The 21,281-nt window shown below is 38.8% G+C and overlaps 1 protein-coding gene across 3 annotated transcripts in view; it reads left to right on the forward strand.

Moving 5' to 3' along the window:
- Positions 1-21,281, forward strand: part of GABRB1 (gamma-aminobutyric acid type A receptor beta1 subunit) — a 394,157-nt gene that overhangs the window by 345,480 nt on the left and 27,396 nt on the right. For all 3 annotated transcript variants that reach the window (XM_008065016.2, XM_008065017.2, XM_008065018.2), the window contains 2 exons: positions 20,592-20,729; positions 20,832-20,984. In XM_008065016.2, the coding sequence (XP_008063207.1) occupies positions 20,592-20,729; positions 20,832-20,984 (291 nt within the window). The remainder of the gene's footprint in view (positions 1-20,591; positions 20,730-20,831; positions 20,985-21,281) is intronic.

Below are 21,281 nucleotides of genomic sequence, written 5' to 3' on the forward strand. Positions count from 1 at the left end.
CTGGGAAATAAAATCTACTTTTTTTTTTTAAAGATACAAGAGTTTCGTACTATGATTATTGCAGGTTGTATGCAATATATCTGTGAAAATCCCAGGCTGGAACCACAGACTTTGCCTTCACAGATGGGAAAGACATCTGATTTAGCAACTGAATTGAGTGGGTCTCAATACATGTCATCTGAGAGAAAGTGAATTAGAGACATGAGACTAAGAAATACAGATTATACCAAAAGAATTCAGGGAAGATAAATAGGTTGATAAAAATAAAAAGCAAGTTCTGACATGATATAATAGCAATTTTCAAATTCAATGCATCTTATTCCTGCCAGCTGTGTAATCATATAGCAAAAGAGATGTAAAGAGTGTGTTCATATCATTTATAGCATGTAAATTTGTGTCAACCTGCATAACTAAAATAGTGTCCATATGAGTAAGCATCTTCCTTTTCGAAATGTTCGTGAAAAGATTATAACGTAAGCATTAAATATACCAGAGGTCATTTTTTATAGTTACTTTAGTAATCAATTAGAGTTGCATGTATTTAAATGTATTTCTAGCATAAATGAATTTTAAAATAAAACCTTGTGAGATTCAGTGATCCAAAACTAAAATCATCATGGCAAATCTAAACTCCTGTAGCTAAACTAAAGGAATAAATTTCAGACAATAGCCCAGCTCTGCCTATGAATCTGAAAGGTCTCGGGTGCCCTCTACAGGTTATTTAAATAACTTTCACACACTTGATGTTTACTTTCCCCAAATATATTTAGACAATTTCTAGAACATAAAAATAATGGACCGGGGTTCTCATTTTTAAATCATTACATGTTCGCTACATACAATCTTTGAAACCCAAAAAATTACCCATAATCCTAGATAACTGCTATTAAATATTTCCATATGTAAGCTTGGCTATACATACACATACACATAGTTTTATTATGTTTGTTTACTCCTAACAACATGGCATAAACATTTCATCATGACTGAATTTGGAATGCTGTGGGTTTTTTAATATTTAATGAGCTTTTAAAAATGTATTTTATTGACAAATCACCATTTCTCATTGTCAGAATGTCTCAGTGAAAAGAGAAAAGACAAATAAATAAATAAAACAAATGTATAAATAAAACAAAACTCAACAACCTCTTACGTGTAAGTTAAGAACCAATAAAACTAGGACGCACATGACTCTTCAAAATAAAAATGCGATAAAGATATTCCAAATAGCTTCCCACATTGAGGATATAAAGTGGTCATAAAAATTAAATTAGTAACTCAGATTATTATCAAAAATATTCATCTAGGGTTGGGGGCCGAGAATAACACTCCCAGATCCGTGAAGCTAAAATAGTATTGCAGTTAATTTGACTGTATAATTGCCTTGATTTCTATTTTACTTGTTCATAGCTTTATTTATCTTTAAGTGTAGTTTACACTTTCAAAAGTGAAAGCTTATTTGACATATTAAGTGCTTGCAAAAATCAGAGGTGATTTCCTTCGTTAGAGGAAGCCTGATTTCATTTTATTTTTTTATTCTTTTAAATAAAACGATGCACACTAAGGGTGGCAAATAGATCAGACATTCTTTTTTTATTATTATTTTAAAGATATGGGGTACAATTCAGGATTAGATATATAAGTGGTCCCCGTAGAGGTAAATCTGGACCTCCCTTTGGTCTCCACTTTGCCTGGTTTGAGATCAGTACCCTATTAATGTTATGTGCCACCCCTTCCCTGGCAGTTTTCAACTACTGTCAATCCCTGTCTTATAGTATTATGGTCAATGTTCAAGGTTTGCTTATGAGTGAGAACATGTGGCGCTTAGTTCTTTGTTTCTGTGATATATCACTGAGTATTACAGACTCTAAATCTATCCAAGTTGCCATGAAGTCCATAATTTTGTTCTTCTTTATGGCTGCATAATATTCCATTATGTATATGTGCCACATTTTTTTTATCCAGTTCAGTTGCAACAGGCAGCACGGTTGGTTCTGTGTTTTCACTATTGTAAATTGTGCTGCAATAAACATGCATGTGCAGGTACCGTTTTTGTAGAGTGATTTAAGTTCTTCCAGGTATATTCCCAGAAGGGGAATTCCTGGGTCATGTAGAAGGTCAATTTCTAGGTTTTTTAGGAATTGCCACATTGTTTTCCATAGAGGTTGAACTAGTTCGCATTCCCTCAGTGTAGAAGTGTTCCCTCTTCTCCGCATCCTTGCCAGATTCTGTTATTTGGGGTTTTTTGGGGTTTTTTTTAGTTGGAGTCTCACTCTGTTGCTCAGGCTGGAGGGCGGTGGCTGCTCCTGGCCACCGCAGCCTCGACCTGCTGGGCTCTGGCAATCCTTCCGCCTCAGCCTTCCAAGTAGCTGGAACTACAGGCGAGGCTATCATGCCCGGCTAATTTTTTGATTTATTGTAGAGATGAGGTCTCGCCAAGTTGTCCAGGCAGGTCTCGAACCCACGGGCTCAGGCAATCCACTCACCTCAACCTCCCAAAGGTGCGGGATTACAGACTGAGCCACCGAGCCCGGCTGTATTTTTGTTTTATTAATGATGGACATTCTTACTGGAGTTAGGTGGTACCTGAATGTGGTTTTGATTTGCATTTATCTGCTGACTAGTGAGACTGAGCACTTTTTCATATGTCTGTTAGCTGCTTGTATGTCTTCTTTTGAGAAGTGTCTATTCATGCCTTTTGTCCACTTTTTAATGGGGCTGTTTGTTTCTTTCTTTTTGGCATGTTTGAGTTCCTTGTAGATCCTGGATGTTAGGCTTTTGTCAGATATGCATTTGGCAAATATTTTCTCCCATTCTGTGGGCTGTCTCCCTACTCTCTTGATGGTTTCTTTTACTTTGCAGAAACTTTTCAGCTTGATGAGGTTTCACTTGTCTATCTTATCTCTTATGGTGTGGGTATTGAGGGTTTTCATCAGGAATTGGTTACCTTTTTGGATTTCTGTAAGGCTATCTCCTGTGTTTTCTAACATTCTTAATGTTTGGGATTTCACTTTTAGGTCTTTGATTTTTGGAGTTGATTTTTGTGTATGGTGATAGGTAGGGGTCCTGTTTCATTCTTCTGCACATGGTCAGCCAGTTTTCCCAGCACCATTTACTGAATAGGTCCTCTTCTCCCCAGTAGTTGTTGTTGAAGGAAATCAGGGGTATCCCAATAAGAAAAGAAGTCACGTTATCCCTCTTTGCTGATGATATGATCCTATACCTCGAAAATCCAAAATAATCTATCAGAAACCTCCTAGCACTGATGAAGGACTTTGGCAAAGTCTCAGGGTACAAAATAAACATGCAAAAGACTGTTGCATTCTTATACACCAACACCAAACAGGCAGAGAACAAAATAAAAAGCACAATCTCATTGATAATAGCCACACAAAAAATGAAATACCTAGGCATCTTCCTAATCAGAGAAATGAAAGGTCTTTACAAAGAAAACTACAAAACACTGCTGGAAGAATAACACTGTTAAGATGTCCAGTCTACTAAAGGCAATCTACAGATTCAACACTATACCCATTAAATTGCCAACATCATTATTCTCAGACCTGGAAACAACAATACAGAAATTCATATGGAAACATAAATGACCACGAACAGCCAAAACGATCCTTAGCAAAATAAATAAAGCAGGAGGTATCACACTTCCAGACTTTAAACTTTAGTATAAGGCTACAATAATCAAAACAACCTGGTATTGGTACAAGAACAGGCATATAGACCAATGGAACAAGTTAGAGATTCTGGAAGCAAAACTTCAATTTCTCAACCAGCTCCTCTTCAGCAAAGAACAGGCATTCTTAACACTCAATTTTAAAAGAATCTTTAAAAACATTCTAATAATGACACTCCTGTTTCGTTTCTCTGCTTATGGGGTTAATTCGTTTTCATATGTCCAAGTGGATGTGGTCATTACACTTTATAGAGAATAAAGACATAAAGGACTATTTTCACAACCAAACTACTGTTTCAAAGTAGAAAGGGTGATCTTCCCTTTAGCCAGAGCAGAAATGACTTGCAGAGGTGGCATCCAATTCCATGACCTCATCAGAGATGGGTTGAACAGTCAAGGCTGTCTCCATACCATGATACAATATTAAGTAAAAGGCATTTAAAATTGATTTCAAAGCAGAGATTTATCACAAACTTCACAAGGAGGACATGTTTAGTTGGTTGCAGTACTGTGAAATGTATCCTTTTGATAAGGTTGCACCCAGATGTTGGTGGGAATTCAGAACAAAAAGTAGTCAGCATTTACTTCCATGTCTCACCCAAGCAATTTTTTTTTTTTTGAACTCAAGTCTCACTCTTTTGCCCAGTCTGGAGTTCAGTGGCATGCTCATGGCCACCACAGCCTCAATCTGCTGAGCTCAGGTGATCCTTCTGCCTCAGCCTTCCAAGTAGCTGGAACCACAGGCACGCACCATCATGCCCAGCTAATTTTTTTTTTATGTTTTATATATTGACTAGGCCTTGTAAAGTTGCCCAGGCTGGTCTTGAATCCCTGGACTCAGGCAATCCTCTCATCTCCACTTCCCAAAATACTGGGATTACAATTGTGAGCCACCATGCCCAGCCACACAAGTAATTTTTTTAAGGTAGGAGATGCAAGCAGTTGAGTAGTTCACTAAATGTATAGACAATACAAAATTGTTTCATTGTAAAAGAACATTTGACCACAGGTTTCCCAGCGATATCTACTCCATGACTGTTAAATAAACTGAAAACTCTAACTGTTTACAGGGGTTATTGTTGTTACAATTGTGACACCAAATGTCTGGGTCTTCCTCACATTCATCAATGTCCCTACTCTCCAAACACCAATCGAGTGTCCTACAACTCAATTCAGTCGTGACACTAACTCTCCAGAGTTGGTGTTATATTCCACACGTTTAAGGGCTCAATCTCACAAGATTGCTTCACTGCAGATGCCAGACACAAGCACTGGGTTCCCAGGTTACCAGCACCTCTGTCCAACTTGGCCACAAATCAGGCATTCCCACAGACCTCCCTCCAGAGGCCATCTTTTGCTGAAATGGCTCACAGAACTCAGGAAAGTGGTCTATGTCCTACTACTGGTGTACACAACTCAGAAAAAAATAGATTAAAGAGTTGCACTCTTTAAAGCTGCACAGATTAAAGGTCTGGTAGGGGGCAGGAGCACAAGCTTCCATGCCCAATCTAGGCATGCCACCCTTGTAGCAACTTGATGGGTTCACCAGCCCAGAGGCTCTTCAAATATCTGAGGACTTCCGGGCAGTTTTATTACATAGACCTAATGCATGAGTAGCCCAACCTCCAGCCCCTCCCTGCTCTCTAGAGGTCAGGGGAGGGAATGTGACCGTTTCAGGCTTCTAATCAATGTATAGTCTTTTTTTGATATGGAGTCTTGCTATGTTACCCATGCTGGTCTTGAACTCCTGGCATCAAGTGATCCTCCCATCTCAACCTCCCGCGTAGATGGGACTACAGATGCTAGCCATTGCATCTGGCTAAGGTTTGGTCTTTTTGATAACCAGCCTGAAGCTATCTGGGCACTCACCAGAATCACCTTGTTAGAACAAAAGATGCTCCTATCACCCAGGAAGCTCCAAGGGATTTTGGAGTCCTGTGTCAGGAACCAGAGATAAAAAGCAAATATATATGTATTTTGCTACAGAAATGGATGGGTAAGAATTTTTTTCTGAGTCATAAAATATACCAATCAGTATCTAAAAACAAACAAAAGAACAAAACAAAATAAAACCAAAATTAAAGCAAAAAATCAACAGGCTATAGCAGTGAGTCTGATGAAGACAAATAAAATGCAGATGGTGAGGAGTTGTCTTGAGAAAAAAAATGTATTGATAACAAGCACATAAAGACACACAATGAGATTTTAGCCTTTCCAGATATGATCTTTTACTTCAGTTCTGATTTTGGCCATAGAGCAATCCTAATTCTGATCTTTGGCTAATAATTTACCTAAACATATGCATCTACATAAATAAATGCAATCTTACTTCATTTGCACGTATTAAAAGAAGGTGAACATTGTTAGGGGAAGGTTACCACTAACCTTACAGATACCTCATGGCCACTGTTGTTTATAGGATGAAAGACATTATTCCATCGTCCCAGAAAGTAAAAAAGCAAATTCTGCAGATACTTATGCTGATGAGATTGATTCTGTCTGGCAAGAGTCTAGCCCCAGATCCTGCAAAAGAGGAATCAGTCATTTATGGAAGCAACTTGATTTCTCGAAATGTAAGTCATAATACACCTCACCTTCTTACTTAATAGGGAAAATAAGTGAATCAAAAAACCAATAAATTTAGACAAATATTCAATGGATAAATGATGGCATAACCCCACAAAGTGCTGATTAAAGACTTTTGATATTAGCTTAGAAGAATATAACCAGGAAAGTCTTACAGGACTCTGTCTTGTCTCTGCCACTCCACATTTATCTCAATCAAAAGAATAATGAAAAAAGTATGTTTTTCAAATGTTCCGATGACATGGAACTAAAGGTGAACCGATCAGTATCTAAAAACAAACAAACAAAAGAACTAAAGCAAAAACTCAACAGGCTGTCACAGTGAGTCTAAGTAAATTAGATAAAATGAAATGAGAACAACATTAGATCTTATACTTGATTCCAGAAGAAAATAAAAACCATTTGTGGATTGTAAAAACTCATTTAAATATGTGCCGCTTTCAGCCGGGTTCGGTGGCTCAGCCTGTAATCCCATGCCTTTGGAAGGCTGAGGTGAGTGAACTGCCTGAGCCCATGGGTTCGAGACCTGCCTGGGCAACTTGGCGAGACCTCATCTCTACAATAAATCAAAAAATCAGCCAGGCGTGGTAGCGCATGCCTGTAATTCCGGCTACTTGGAAGGCTGAGGCGGAAGGATCGCCGGAGCCCAGCAGGTCGAGGCTGCGGTGGCCGGGAGCGGCCACTGCACTCCAGTCTGGGTGACAGAGTGAGACTCCAACTCAAAAAAAAAAAACAAAATATGTGCAGCCTTCATGGAAGGCCAGTGTCTAGAATAAGAAAAGCTCTGGTTCTTGCTAGCCAGTCATACCAAGAAAGACATGAGTTGGAAAGGCATGGGATAGAGCATGGGGGAATCTCATCAGTATGAGACCAAATAAAAATGGTAGAGGGGCAGAATAGGGTCACACAGAGGCTCAGCCCCAGAGAGGGCAGCTGGATAGCCAAAAGTTACATCTGTCACCTGCTGTCCAACCCGGTAGGTAATTTCATCTTGAGAAATCGCAGGTGCCTAGCCAATTTAGAAGTCAGGAAAGTCTACATCAGGGCCAGTAGAACTAATGATGACAGCAGAATTCCTGCCGGTGGGAAATTTAGGAGGAGCTGGATGTATTCCAAATAAATCCAGCTTGGCAGGAGAGCTTGGCCAAAATCTCCACTGGTGTCTGGTTTTCATCTAACCATCAAGGATTCTAGACAAAATGTCTACATGCTACACGTTTCAAAAGTCTTAAACAAATGATTGACCCCAAAATATATAAGGAATATGACAGTTGCCATTCAGTGCATTATAGTTATATATAAGTTATATTTAACATGAGATGTGAATACATTTTAATGTATTTAATAGAATGCCTGGAGTCTCAAAATCTTTAAATGAGCATGATCTAGTGTAGACAAGGATATATGGGCCAGGCAGGGTAAACAATCAGATATGAAGAAACAGGACTCTAAAAAAAAGTCGTTCTGGGAATTTACATATTGGCCAAACATAGCAGATGCCAAGACTTGAGTGGAGTAGGGAGAAACCTTAGTATCCTAACCTTGCTCTTAATGATTGGATCCTAGATCTGGTTAGAAATAAGGAGGCTCTTGGGGATGCTTTTAAAAAATTCAGAAAACATGCCTGGACTCTAAGACCCCAGACCTGAGGACATGTAATTCCAAATCTGCTGCTGATTAATTCTTATGCTGGTCAGAAGTGACCCAGTAACTAGGGCAGAATTAACTTTAGAATTAGGTCTGAACAATACTGAAAAAGATAACCCAATAAAGAGGTGGAAGAGATAAGGTGGACATAGCTACTCCTAAGTATGGGGTCCTACACTTCAGGAGAAGTGTAAACAAATGGGAAACTACTGAGCAGCAAAAGGCTTTGCAAGACTGAATTTATCCTGGGAAGATCCTGGAGGAAAATAAAAAGACAGAAAGGGAGCATGAGAGGAGTTCTCAAACATGGGCGTTATTATTATGTAGAAAAAGTACCAGGTTTGTTTTCTGTTAACACAAGGAGTAGGCAAGAATTATATGGAAGTTGGTCTCCAAGAAGATAAATTTGTACTTATTATGAGGACATGTTTTTTAATAATTCTTTAAAAAGCTAACTATTGAGTTGACCGAGAAAATAGTGAGATGACAATCCCTCAAATGGTGAGTTGTTGGGCAGGAATCAAATATTAAGTAGGTTGTTGCATAGATTTTCACTTAATTGTGAGAAGGTTTTTAAGATCTGGCTTCCATAATATATTTGCTGCTTCTTGGAATGTGATAGAGATTCAAAGATGGATGAAAAAGGAATCCAAAGTAGCCTTTTGAATAATTGCCCTGCAGATCTGGAGCCACTGGAAAGATGAGACCCAGTTGACTTTCTTATCAGCTTTCGAGATGCATAAGTACAAATGTTCAATAACTGTCATGTGAAGGATCTTTACAGCAACAAAAGCAGAGAAATTAATCAATTCCTAATGGCTCCTCTCATGTGGGAGGAGTAGAAGGAATCAGGAAGAGGCAGACTACTATGTTTATTGCAGTAGGACATTTTCTAATAGTTGAAATGCTGAAGATGTCTGTGATTTAAGACATTTTAATTAGGTGTGAGTAATGACTGACGTAAACAGAAAGGGAACATACTGGTTCCTGTAACAGGACCAGGCGCTCTCCACTCAGCATTTCTTGTTTGCCAACAGCTAAAAGAGAAAAAGAAATTGTCTCTCCAACTATTGAACAAAAGTCCTCGGTTTCTTTAGCACTGGACCAAATTGAATCACATGCCTGTTTCCAAGGAATTAATCTGGTCAGGGAACTGCTATGAGTTAATTGTTTTAGACCTGGATCATTCCCTAACCCTGAGCCATTCACCATAGCAAAGAGAATGAATGACATTTTAATGATTGGCCTAAGCCAATAAAGACCCACACCACGAAACTTAAGGTGAGGCCTTCACTGGTCCACAAAAGAGCATACACTTACTTATGTCCACTCAAGGTTATAGAAGCTTGAAGAGTGAATCTCTACCTGAAACACACTTAAGGACAACATTGGACCATCACTGTAGCTCTATTAAGCACAGCAGAGAGCAATTTTTCTTTCCAAAGTAGAAAATGCACACAAAAGAGAATGTTTCAAACAGCAAAGAAGAACAATCACATCCAGATACTTCTACATTTGTGCTAACTCTGTGCGTCTTTATCCATTGACTTCAACTTAATGTTATCTGTACTTTCTGCGCCACTAAGCCATCCCCAGGGGCTGAGAGGAAATTTCAAGAGCATCTGTGTAGTCATTGTTGCTAGGAAACAACAGCCTTAGTATCCAAGTGTTCAGCTTTGAGACGCTGTGTGAAGTCACCAGTTCATAAAGGAAAACCTTTGGTAAATAGGTTGTTGAGGTGTGAGCAAATTGATGTTCTCTCTCTGTGGCAAGATGTTCTTGTGTAACCTTTGAATAATAGTGTGTTTCTAGGTCTCTATGCTTTCCTTTGGATCCAGCTACCATGATTGTCCCCATGAGGACTCAAGCTTTTACCTGAAATGGAGAATGCATTCTTTCCCCCCCCCAAAATCATCTGCAATTATCTCAGTGTCTTGAACACTAAGTCTAACGGGTTTTAGTTAAACAAAGTACAACTGAGCTTGGAAATAAAGACCCAGACCACTGAACATACAAAATGTTGAAAACTATTAAAAGCTGCATTGATCAGTAATAGTAGTCCAACTTTTTAATGTTTTACTGAAGTTCTCTGCAGCTCTTCAGAAGTGGAAGATGTGAGAAGTGCCGTTTTGATGCACCCTTCTCCCCAGTCAACCCCATACTGTAAACCACCTCTGACTCTCAATCTTAACTGGTGTTTACATGCTCTCCCCTAGGAGCCTATGAGTCAAAGACCAGCTTGAGGTTGTTGTAATCTATCATGTCTGTCACCCTAGTTAACTCAGGAAGGCTGAAATCAACAAGCAGTTTTTTCCATTTCTTTGGTGTCCCAGACCCACCTGTAAGTCCCCTGAGAACAAACTCACCTTCATTGGGGAATGAATCAGGCTCAAGATTGCAACCAAAGAAGGTGCCTAGACCAGGGTACCGGTTTAGGACGATAAATCAAAACCCTAATCAGCAAACAACATTCACGAACGCCCTTATTCAAAAATAGGTCTCAAACACTGACTATAGATAGAATCTGTTTCAAGCATCAGGAAGTCTTTAAAAATGAATAAAAGAAGGCCTTTCCATCAAAGAGCTTATAATATAATGAGGCATCGTGGAGACAAAAGGCAGAGATAAACACGCAACTACGGAAACAGATAAAATATTCATATCACAGTATGTACGATACCTTGTAACTGACAGTGTCCTTGGAGGGAAGCAGAAACCACTCAAGGTTTTTCAGAAAGGAAATTTAATAGTGAGAATTTGTTACAAAGGTCAGAAGGGCTGAAAAAGCAGACGGGAGAAGAAAGTGCTGAAGGAATAAATGCTCAAAGCTGCTCACACCGTTGCACTAGAGCGTGACTTTGAATCTGCTGGGATCCTGTTGGAGACATGTTCCTAGTTGCCTGTAGAACTGTCAAAAGAAGGGCAATCTCCTCTTCAGCTGCAACAGTCTGGACTCCCAAAACCCTGGCACAGTCACCAGCAACTGAGGCACTCCCACACTGCCAGACCCTGAAGCAGGAACCTCCCTCCACCCTTCCACCTTCCAAGCTCAGCTAGCTCTTCTGGGGCAGTGTCTCACAGGAAGCCCAGTCCAGCGAAACGGAGACGACCACATAGATGGTAGGACACAAGGCCAGGCATGGTGGCTTGCACATACCTGTAATTCCAACACTTTGGGAGGCTGAAGTGGGAGGATTGCTTGAGCTCAGGAGCTCAAGACCAGACTAGGCAACATAGTGAGGCCTCATCTCTACAAAAAAAAATCAAAAAATTAGCCAGGCATGGTGCAACATGCCTGCAGTCCCAGCTACTCGGGAGGCTGAGGTGGAAGGATCATCTGAGCCCAGGAGGTCAAGGCTGTGGTGAGATGAGACCCAAAAATATCAAGTGAATGACTGACACAAGACACAATAGGGATTTTAATGAAAAGCTCTGGTAATCCCAATACTGGAGCAAATAATTATTCCCTAGAAGAGAAAGAGGGTGTGTCAATCCAGCATCTACCATAGACAATGGAAACCCACCTGGCTAGTTTAGGCAGAAAGAAATTCAACACAGGAAGGTGGTGCTTACGATCAGAGGACTGACATGGCTAGTCCTAGACTGAGCTACCAGCAATGACTCTCAGAACGACAGTGTCAGCTGGCCCTCCAGAAGGACTGATATCGCCCCCACCATCAGGAAGCCGGTAGTCAGGTAGCTATGGCAACCATTTGACTCCAGGGTAACAGAAAGCTAAAACAGAATTCTTGCTTCCAGATTCTCATCCCTGCTGCGTCAAAATGGTGGTCAAACACCACTTTTGACATCACTTGATCTCCCAAATCCAGAACAACAAATCATATCCACAACCTTAGGTGCAAGGAAACCTGGGGAATGGATTCTAGCTTTCCCAAAGAAGTTTAGAATACATGCTAAAGAAAGCCAATCCACACAGTTCCTGCCAGGATTCAGAAAGGAATTTTGTGGCGAAATATGTAATACTTGAGATGAAATTTGCAAGCTCCAAGAGGGTCAGGATATGTCAGTTTCGTTTGCCACTGTACCCCTGTACTTTCCCAGCACTTGACACATAGTCAGCACTCAATAAATATCTACACATTGAATTAGTAGAGACCTGCACACAAGCTCAAGCTTGGTTATTAAGTTCAGGTCGGAAGTATGAAACTTGGAGTTCTGGTAATGAGTGGTGAGAATGTAGTAATCCAATTTTTATTGGATATTGATTGACTCACCAGGAATTTGGTATGTGTGCTAGACAAGTAGGAACAAAAATGATGAGAACTAGTCCCTGACCTCAAGAAACTCACTGGTTTTGGGGGAAAAGACAGAAGAACCAAGTAAAATTCAACATGCTCTGTGCTTTGTTCAAAACAAGTAGGCGTAGAGTTGATCAAAGTCAACTAGGAGTGGGAAGGATTGTGACTAGTGGCCTTAGGGGTCCGTCTCTACCTCTTTCTGCACTCAATCTTGGCGATCGACTCCCTTTCCTTTTCATGGTCCAGTTCTATCTTTGCATGCTAAAATCTTTGAGGATTTTGTAGTGTTTGTATGTATTCACCTTTGCTCTGGAAGTGCAGTTTTCTTGCTAAAATTGAGTTTCTTATTGAGTAAATTTTATGAAGTAAATCACAATTTCTGTTGACCTTATCCAATCACTATGTGAGTCTCTTCATATATTGTTCACCCTGCATGTTGTTTCTTCCACCAGGCAGTCCTGCTCCAAATCCTCTGAAAAGCCAAGTGTAACTTCCTTGGGTCAACAGTTTGCTCAGACTGTTATTAGAACAAGAGATCCAGAAAAGCAAGGCCAAGGCTAACCCACTGTGATTCCTTCAAGACTAGAATAGTGCTTAAAACACAGTAGGCATTCCAAGTATCTGTACTGTGATGTTGAATACATTCTCCATTGGTTTTCCTTGTCAGTCTAGAGGCGTAGCAAGTTTGATGCTGCCACTAGGAAAGATGAGATGTTGTTCTGTGCATCAGCAGGGATCCTGATAGGTATGCAGCAAGATAATGAGATTGAATCCAGAGAAGTCATCTGTGGCAGGGGAGAAGAATCAGCAAAGTCCTCGTGTCAGAGCACACAGGGAGGGAAAATGAGCAAGCTGATGTTGCTTACAAGTCACTCTGAGCTAACACAGAAGCTGTGTCGCATCAGCCCTGTTTGTACTGCCTTTCTGGAAATGGGCCACCCAGCGTCACTAAACTAATGATAGAGACATGATGAAGCCAAAAGCTATAGGTGAATCCAGCCTTGAATTAGGACAAGAGCAAAGGTTTCTATTCAGGCTTTGATCTACAGTATTTCTCTCCAGAGAGTCTCCAGATCCCCCTCCTGAACACATGCTTCCAGTGCCAGTATTCTATGTTGCTAATTAAAAACGAAACCACATGCAGTCTAGCTCAGGGTAGGAAAGCTATTCATTTGTGAAACACGAAGCACCCAACAAGGACTTGCCAGAATGAAAGATCACCCAAGCCCCATGTAAGGTGAGCAAGGGTACAAGACACGCTCCAAAAACGTTTGCCTCACTTAAGGCAGACGGGAGGGGAGCTTTAAATTTGGATTGTATTGTCTCAGTTTCTTAAAGGATGTTTTAAAACAAAATTGGTCTTATTTTGATTCCTTCTATCTTTTTGGAAAAGCTCACCTTTCACATCATCTTCCTTAATGGACGTTGTTGAGGCATTTTTCATCCACGTAACAGGGTCCCTGGGAGAAATTTCTCCCAGGCCTGGCATCAGCACTTCTACTCCTTCCAAACTCATTGATTTGTTTTCATCTCAGGGGCCTCGTGATTTTTTTTTTAACTGATCTGATTTTGTGTTACTTGATAAAAGAGCAATTTTATGTCTCCGAGGAGGGACAGGTCTGGACGGTGCTGGAAGCTTGGAGCAGACTCAGCAGATCTGAGTGAACATGACATGTATGGACTGGTTTCGGTTGCTGAGTTCCTAAGGCTACCCCTTTCTGACCAGGCTAGCTCCTCAACCAAGACCTTTCATTGTCACATCGTCACACAGGCACACTGTCCAGTCAGTCCTACAGAGTGAAACATATAGTTCTAATAGTTTAACTAGCAGCACCCAGTCTACCTGAAGAGCTGACATCTTGGGGTAATGAAAATTTGGGAAATAATTGGTGAGCCATTCCTTATAAATTTTTCTTGAATAAACTCCATTCTGTGTCTTCTGGAGGTGTGTGTCTGAAATCTCATGGCCCACATGTAGAAAATATATAGGGCTTTAGAATTTTTTTGCATAAAATTTAATTTTTGTTTGTTAATTTAATCACATGATTCAGAAATCAACATACATTTTATATACAGTTAGTGAAAATTCCCCTCTCATCTGTATCACCCATCTACCTACTTTCCCTCTGAAGGAAATCACTGTTTTTGCTTGTAATCTGTTTCTCCAGAGTTTTTAAAAATAAATGTATAAGTATATGCCAACATAGTTTTGCTTTTCATATAAATATTAGTATGCTGTAACACTACTGTTCTGAACTCTGGATTTTTTTACTTTAAAAATGAATTTTAGAGAGTTTTCTATAGAAAATATTAGAACTTTCTCATTCTTTTTATGACTTTATAATGGTTTATTGATGGGCTATAATTCAGTTAACCACTTTTCTATTAAGTGACTTGTACATTGTTTCAAATATTTTGCTATTAGAATAGTGTTTTAATGAATAAACCAGTACACACATTCTTTACAACTGTGCGATTTAATCTATAGGACAAATGTCTAGAATAGGAACTACGGGTCAAGGGATACATATATTTGTACTTTTTTTTTTTGAGTTGGAGTCTCACTCTGTCACCCAGACTGGAGTGCAGTAGCCTCTCCCGGTCACCACAGCCTCAACCCGCTGGGCTCCGGTGATCCTTCTGCCTCAGCCGTCCAAGTAGCTGGAACTACAGGCACGCACTACCACGCCCGGCTCATTTTTATTTATTGTAGAGATGAGGTCTCGCCAAGTTGCCCAGGCGGGTCTCGAACCCATGGGCTCAGGCAATCCACTCACCTCAGCCTCCCAAAGGCGCGGGATTACAGGCTGAGCCACCAAGCCCAGCTCATTTGTACTTTTGATAGCTACATAAAAGCTGCATTCCATTTGGGCTATAACAGATCACACCCTCATCAACATGAGAGTGACTGCTTCCCCCGTGTGTTCAGCAGCACCTGTTATCACTTCACAGAATTTTTTAAGTTATGGGGCAAAAAAAGTTATCTAGATACAGTTTCCATTTTTAATTTGCATCTCGTTTATTTTAATTGAGATTGGACATTTTTACTTTTTCAATAAACTGTCTGTTCTTATCCGTTTACCATATTCTCACTAGGTTTTTGGTTCTTTCCTTTGTGTGTATGTATTTGTTTGTATAAGTTCTTCATATATAAAGTAAAATAGCCTTTATCTTAAATATGCAGTGCAATTATTTTTGGTTTCTTATTCACTTTTAATTCTGTTTATATTTAATAGTTTTTTTGCCATACTTTTTTAATGAGTCCAAATGTGTTCTTTTTATATGACATGAATTATATGTTATAGTTAGGCTTCCGCCATGCCAGGATCAGAAAAGAATTCTTCTGTGTTTTCTTTTAGTACATACATAGTCAATTTTCTGGATAGATCTGCAATTTATTTGAAGTTTACCATAGCACAAGGCATGAAATAGAGGTCCAAACTTCTTTTCCCAGTGGTTCCACAGTTATTGCAACATGATTTACTAAACTGCCTTTTTCCCAATTGTTTGAGGTGTCCTTTCTGCTATATACTTAATTTTTCTATGTATTTGGCTATAGTTCTGAAATTTCTATTGGGGCTCATTGATCTCTCTTTTTATTCTAGCCTCGGGATCACACTGTTGTAATGACTGAGGCTTTATAATGTTTTACAACCTGTTAGGGCAAGTTGTTTTTTATTTCTCTTATTTTTCAGAGTTTTCTTAGGTTGTCTGATTTGTTTATTTTAACCTTAGAATTATTTTGTCTAGTTCTCAAGACAAAAATCCTATTAGTATTATTAGTCAATCACAAATGAATTGTGAAACAGAATATGTTATTGTCCTATCTAAAAACATGCTATGTCTTTTTATTTGTTCAAAGTCCCTTTTGTACCCTTCAAATATGTTTTAAATGTTGCTGCGTATATATGTCTTGCATGTTTCTTGCCAAATTTATTACTAGTATTTTGTGTCTACTTTTAAGTGGATCTTTTTTATCTATTGCATATTATGAATTAGTTTTTATATATATAAAAGCTATCAATTTCTGTATAGTAATTTTGTACCCCATTACATAACCAAATTATATTTGTTTGTAACTATTAGGATTTCCAAATTATGTAGCTGCATACCCAGCTAATTCTTTGGGAGTTTGCTGGGTATACAGCTACATAATTTAGAAATCCTAATAGTTTCACTAGCAGCTTTCCAACTTTATACCTTAATTTTCTTTCTCTTGTCTAAAGTATTGGTTAGCATCTCCAGAATAATGTTAAATAATAACAATGGTAGTGGACATTCTTATCTTGTCCTTGACTTTCATGGGAAAGTTTTTCTGTTTCTATAGTAAGCATGATGCTGGTTTAGAATTGAAATAAATATATTTTACCATGTTAGGAAAATCTCTATCCATACATATTTATTGAAAGTATTGCTTTGCTTAAAAAAAACAGGATGGGTATTGAATATTACCAGGTGCCTTTTAACATCTATATAAATAATCATATATTTTTCTCCTAAGATCTGTTAACATAATAAAACATGTTACTAGATTTTCTAATATTAAGCCAGTTGTACCAGTAGAATAAACCACATTGGTTATGCTTTATTTTTTAAGGTCCTGGTGGATTTTATATGCTAATATATTCAGCTGACTTTATGAAAATAATTTAGAAAGTTTTATTATCAGCTTATGCTTTGCAACTTTAAGTAGCAATAGAATTATCAGTTTTTAAATGTCTGTTAGTTTGTAGGGAATGAAATCAAGCTGTTTTTATTCTCTCTCTCCCTCTCTCCTGATTTGGGCTTTAAAAATGCTTTTTTTCTGAGAAGATTATTCATTTTACCCAAATTTTCAAATGTATTTGCATGCAATTGAGTAAGGTAGCCATGATTCTATACAGCCCCCGTTTCTAAAGTGGATCCCCTTATCTGTCCTGACTCATTTATTTGATTAGAATCTTCTGCAGAATCATCACATAGTCCTTGGTGATAAATTCTCTGAACTTAGGTGATATGTTCTCTGAATCATTACATATCTTCTCTTAAATAAGTGTCATTTTGTTATGAAATGGTACTTTTGGGCCTCAGAGTTGCTCTCCTTTATGCCTATATTATAGATGTTCTATAGATATAATTCTGTAATCTTTTCTTTTTCAGAATTACATGTAAGAAGTCCAATACTTTTTCCTTTGAGAATGCTTTGTACTTTCTGACTGTCCTATGATTATTATTATACCCTTGGAGTATAGGAATGATATCAGAATGACCTGATTCAAGGATCCTGCCATTTTGCAAAATAGTTCATTTGTTAAGCTCGGGGTATTTGTGTTTTCTATTTATTTATCATGGCTCCTCCTCCCCCATCTTGCAGGAAAGTCCACTATTCATGTTAGATCTTCTAGATGATTCCTTCAAAGCTTGTACAGTTCCTTCGTGCTTTCCAAATCTCCATGATTTTGTTCTCTTTTGAGATGAGTTTTTCAAATTGTCTTTCAAGTCACTAATTTTGACCCCATTACTGGTCATCTTCTCTTCATACATCCAACTCTTTTAATTGAAAGAAAATACTATTGAGTTTTAGTTCAAAAAATGTTTGTGTGCTCTGATCAGATGCCTACACATGTTTCTATGTTTCTACAAAGGTAGAGAATGAGGAGTTCAAACTATTGCCTGTCCCCCCACCCAATACTTGATTGGATGCGGGGGGACACTGGCAGCCACTTCCATTCTGGAAGTTCTACTTGTTTTTCTTCTCTAGGACTACTGGATTCCGTACATGCAGTGTTGTTTTCTTGACTATCTCTTGGGGCTTGGGTCCAGCTGCCAGAGCATCTAAAAGGAAGCAGAGTTCTAGATGGAAAGCATAGTGAGCGCCAGGCAAGCTGTCCCCCCTGCTAAGGCACCAGAAGGTGATCTGTTTCTCTCAGGGACCTGCCCACCTAGACTCTCCCATATTCCCTCAAGGGACTGAGATGACAGCAGTCTTCTGGACAACCCCACAGGTAGTAAAACTTTCTTATTTAGCCGGCCCAAGAACCGCTCAGCCCAACTCTCTTCTTTAATCTCACTGTTCTAATTCCCACCCAAGGACTTCGTGCCACTAGTCCTGAGGTTCTGTCTAGTCCCTAAGGGGAAATGAAAGCCCATAACATCATTGTGTACCGGATCTAGACAGGGCTGAAACTTCACATTCCCCAGATGCCATTCCCTGCTGGGCTTAGAGAGATAATTCCTGGTTGAATTGGAAGTGGGAGGAAAGGCATTAGGGTTGAGTGTAAGCTATTATATTGCCAACAGCCCTTTTTCCTCAGAAAGAAGATTTGTATTCTAGAATCCATGAATGGAGTCCATGATCTCCTGGAATTACCTACCATCAAGTTCGCTCGCTCTCTCTCTCTCTCTCTCTCTAGCTATCTATATGAATTAGTCTCAACAAATCATACTTAATCTTAGTATCAGTCCCTAATATGCCAATTAGTCCCATGTAGTCCCATGTTCTAAGTTCAGTATGTAAAGATGGTCTCACAGTCTCTCAGACACCAGCAATTATCTCTGGAAGTAAACATCTTCTATTTTTGTGTCTATATGGGTCATTGTAGAATGGGTTACTAGACATGGAAGATCACCCTTCTTTTGGCAAGAGGGCAAGTTCTTGAATCTAGTAGAAGATGGTTGAAAGAGAAATAAAATAAATTGAAACATGTTACAATAATCAATAACTCCCATAAAGTGGCAAAAAGTAACAAATATAAATCAGTTGTAAGTTCAATGAATTCAGAGACAAGAATTCAAAAAAGAGCTTTCTGAGGAGAAGTTAGGAAAGTTTAAAAACAGCCTTGTTTGTCCTCAAAAAAAGAAGGGGAGAATAGGGAAGAATAGCTTAAAATTTCTTACTTTTTTTTTCAAAGTGGACAGCCTTCCAAGTCAGAATTAATTCAGACAGACTTCCTAATTCTTACATCTTTGCAGGGAAAAATTGATGGTGATCCCTTGACACTTGGCATTCAGCTTCTAAATTTCAAATATATTATTGCTTATATCTCTTAAAAAATGTTACTGGCTTTAATCAAAAGTAGGTCAGCATAATATCTACTACCAAGATCGTTTATAGTTGCCTTTGAAACACAAACCCTAGTAATTCTAGTGGAAAAAAAGATTTTTTTTTTTTTAATTTGAGGTGAATATAAGGAGAAAAAAACTTAGAAAGATCTTCTTTGTCTCTAGATGGCAAAGAGAGGAAAATATGGACTTAGGTATGCCTTAAATTATTTTCAGATTTTTAAATATATCCATGCATCCTTTTTATGCAAGTTACTCTTATATATGACTATTACCCAGCTAGACCACTGGCAGGCAGGTGGGGGCTGAGAAGACGGAGGAAGAAAAATCGGTCATCAACATGGGGTCTTCATGCTGAAGACCTGAAGGTACCTCCTTCCACTGGGACCTACAGTCCTCTCCTCATTCCCCTTAAGTTGACTAAAGCTCACCCTCATAAACATAACAATATATAAAGTATTATCAAGGCTAGGTGTGGTGACTCATGCCTATAATCTCAGCACTTTGGGAGGCTCAGATGGGAGGATCGCTTGAGCCCAAGAGTTCAAGATTAGGCAACTTAGCCAGACATTGTATCAAAAAAAAAAAATTAGCTGGGCATGGTGGTGCATGCCTGTAGTTCCAGCTACTAGGGAGGCTGAGACAGAAGGATCATCTGAGCCGAAGAAGTCGAGGCTGTGGTGAGCCATGATAATGCCACTGCACTCCAACCTGGGTGACGGAATAAGACACTGATTCAAAAACAAAAGGAGTATTATCAAGAATTCATATAGCTCTCCAATTTTTACTTATATGTCGGTTGCAATAATATTAGCTATAATCAATGGTTATGAATAGAAACTTGTCTAATTTCCTAAAAGAAAATTTGTTTTTAAAAAGTCTTAATCATTTAATGGGTACATACAAATGTAGTCTTTCATTATATTCCATTCCTTTATTCTTTCTGTTCCCCTTTTAACAAATATGTGCTCAATTATTATTACTTGTTGATGTCGTTGTTGTTGTTAAATAATGCATAGCCAAAAGCCACAACCAGGCACCTGGAATTCAGTCATCCCCTAATTTAACCAAAGAGTACACACTGGTAGACATGATGAGACTGGATATGCAGCAGTGATATCAGATATCACTAAATATATCCACTAAAGAGCATATGTCCACTAAAGCCAAATTCATTTATGTTCTCAAAGCAGTCACTAACAACCCATCAAAAATGGTATTCCACATGAGACACATGCATCTTCCTAATTTAACACAATGCCACCTCACAAGTGTTTGCTGGGAATTTTTCCTCCAACTTCCAGGTAGTCTTCAAAATATTTCTAGACCCACAGAATTCTTTTCAACTACACTGTGCTTGTTGGTTGCAGATGGCTATACCACTGATGACATTGAGTTTTACTGGAACGGAGGAGAGGGAGCAGTCACTGGTGTGAATAATATTGAGCTTCCTCAGTTTTCCATTGTTGACTACAAGATGGTGTCTAAGAAGGTGGAGTTCACAACAGGTGAGCATGTTTCCCAAAAAATGAACTAGGGATGCTGGGAAAGGAAGAAGACGGTTCCAACCTAATGATGACCTGATTGTCTTTTTTCTTCCTCCAACTCAGGAGCGTATCCACGACTGTCACTAAGTTTTCGACTGAAGAGAAACATTGGTTACTTCATTTTGCAAACCTACATGCCTTCCACACTGATTACAATTCTGTCTTGGGTATCTTTTTGGATCAACTATGATGCGTCTGCTGCCAGAGTTGCACTAGGTAAATGCATCCTCAGCACTGCAGAGAGCTCATGGGCTTCATCTTTAAACAAACAAGCAATATTAGGAATTATAGGCAATGTCCCTCTAATGCAAGCCAAAGAATTAAATTATCATAGAAGTCCTGAATATAAAACGTCTAAGCGTAAGCAGAATTAGATTACCATAAGAGCCCTTGAATATAAAGCATCTAAGTGTAAGCATCTTAACAATGAATGTTTTATCATGTGCTGTCTTTTTACCATTTTACCAAATTGTTTTTAAAAAATCTTGGAGTATGTTTAGCATTATGTAAATG

This window comes from Carlito syrichta, unplaced genomic scaffold (assembly GCF_000164805.1).
Source record: "Carlito syrichta isolate Samal-C Ts95f unplaced genomic scaffold, Tarsius_syrichta-2.0.1 Scaffold308133, whole genome shotgun sequence".
Lineage (NCBI taxonomy): Eukaryota > Metazoa > Chordata > Mammalia > Primates > Tarsiidae > Carlito > Carlito syrichta.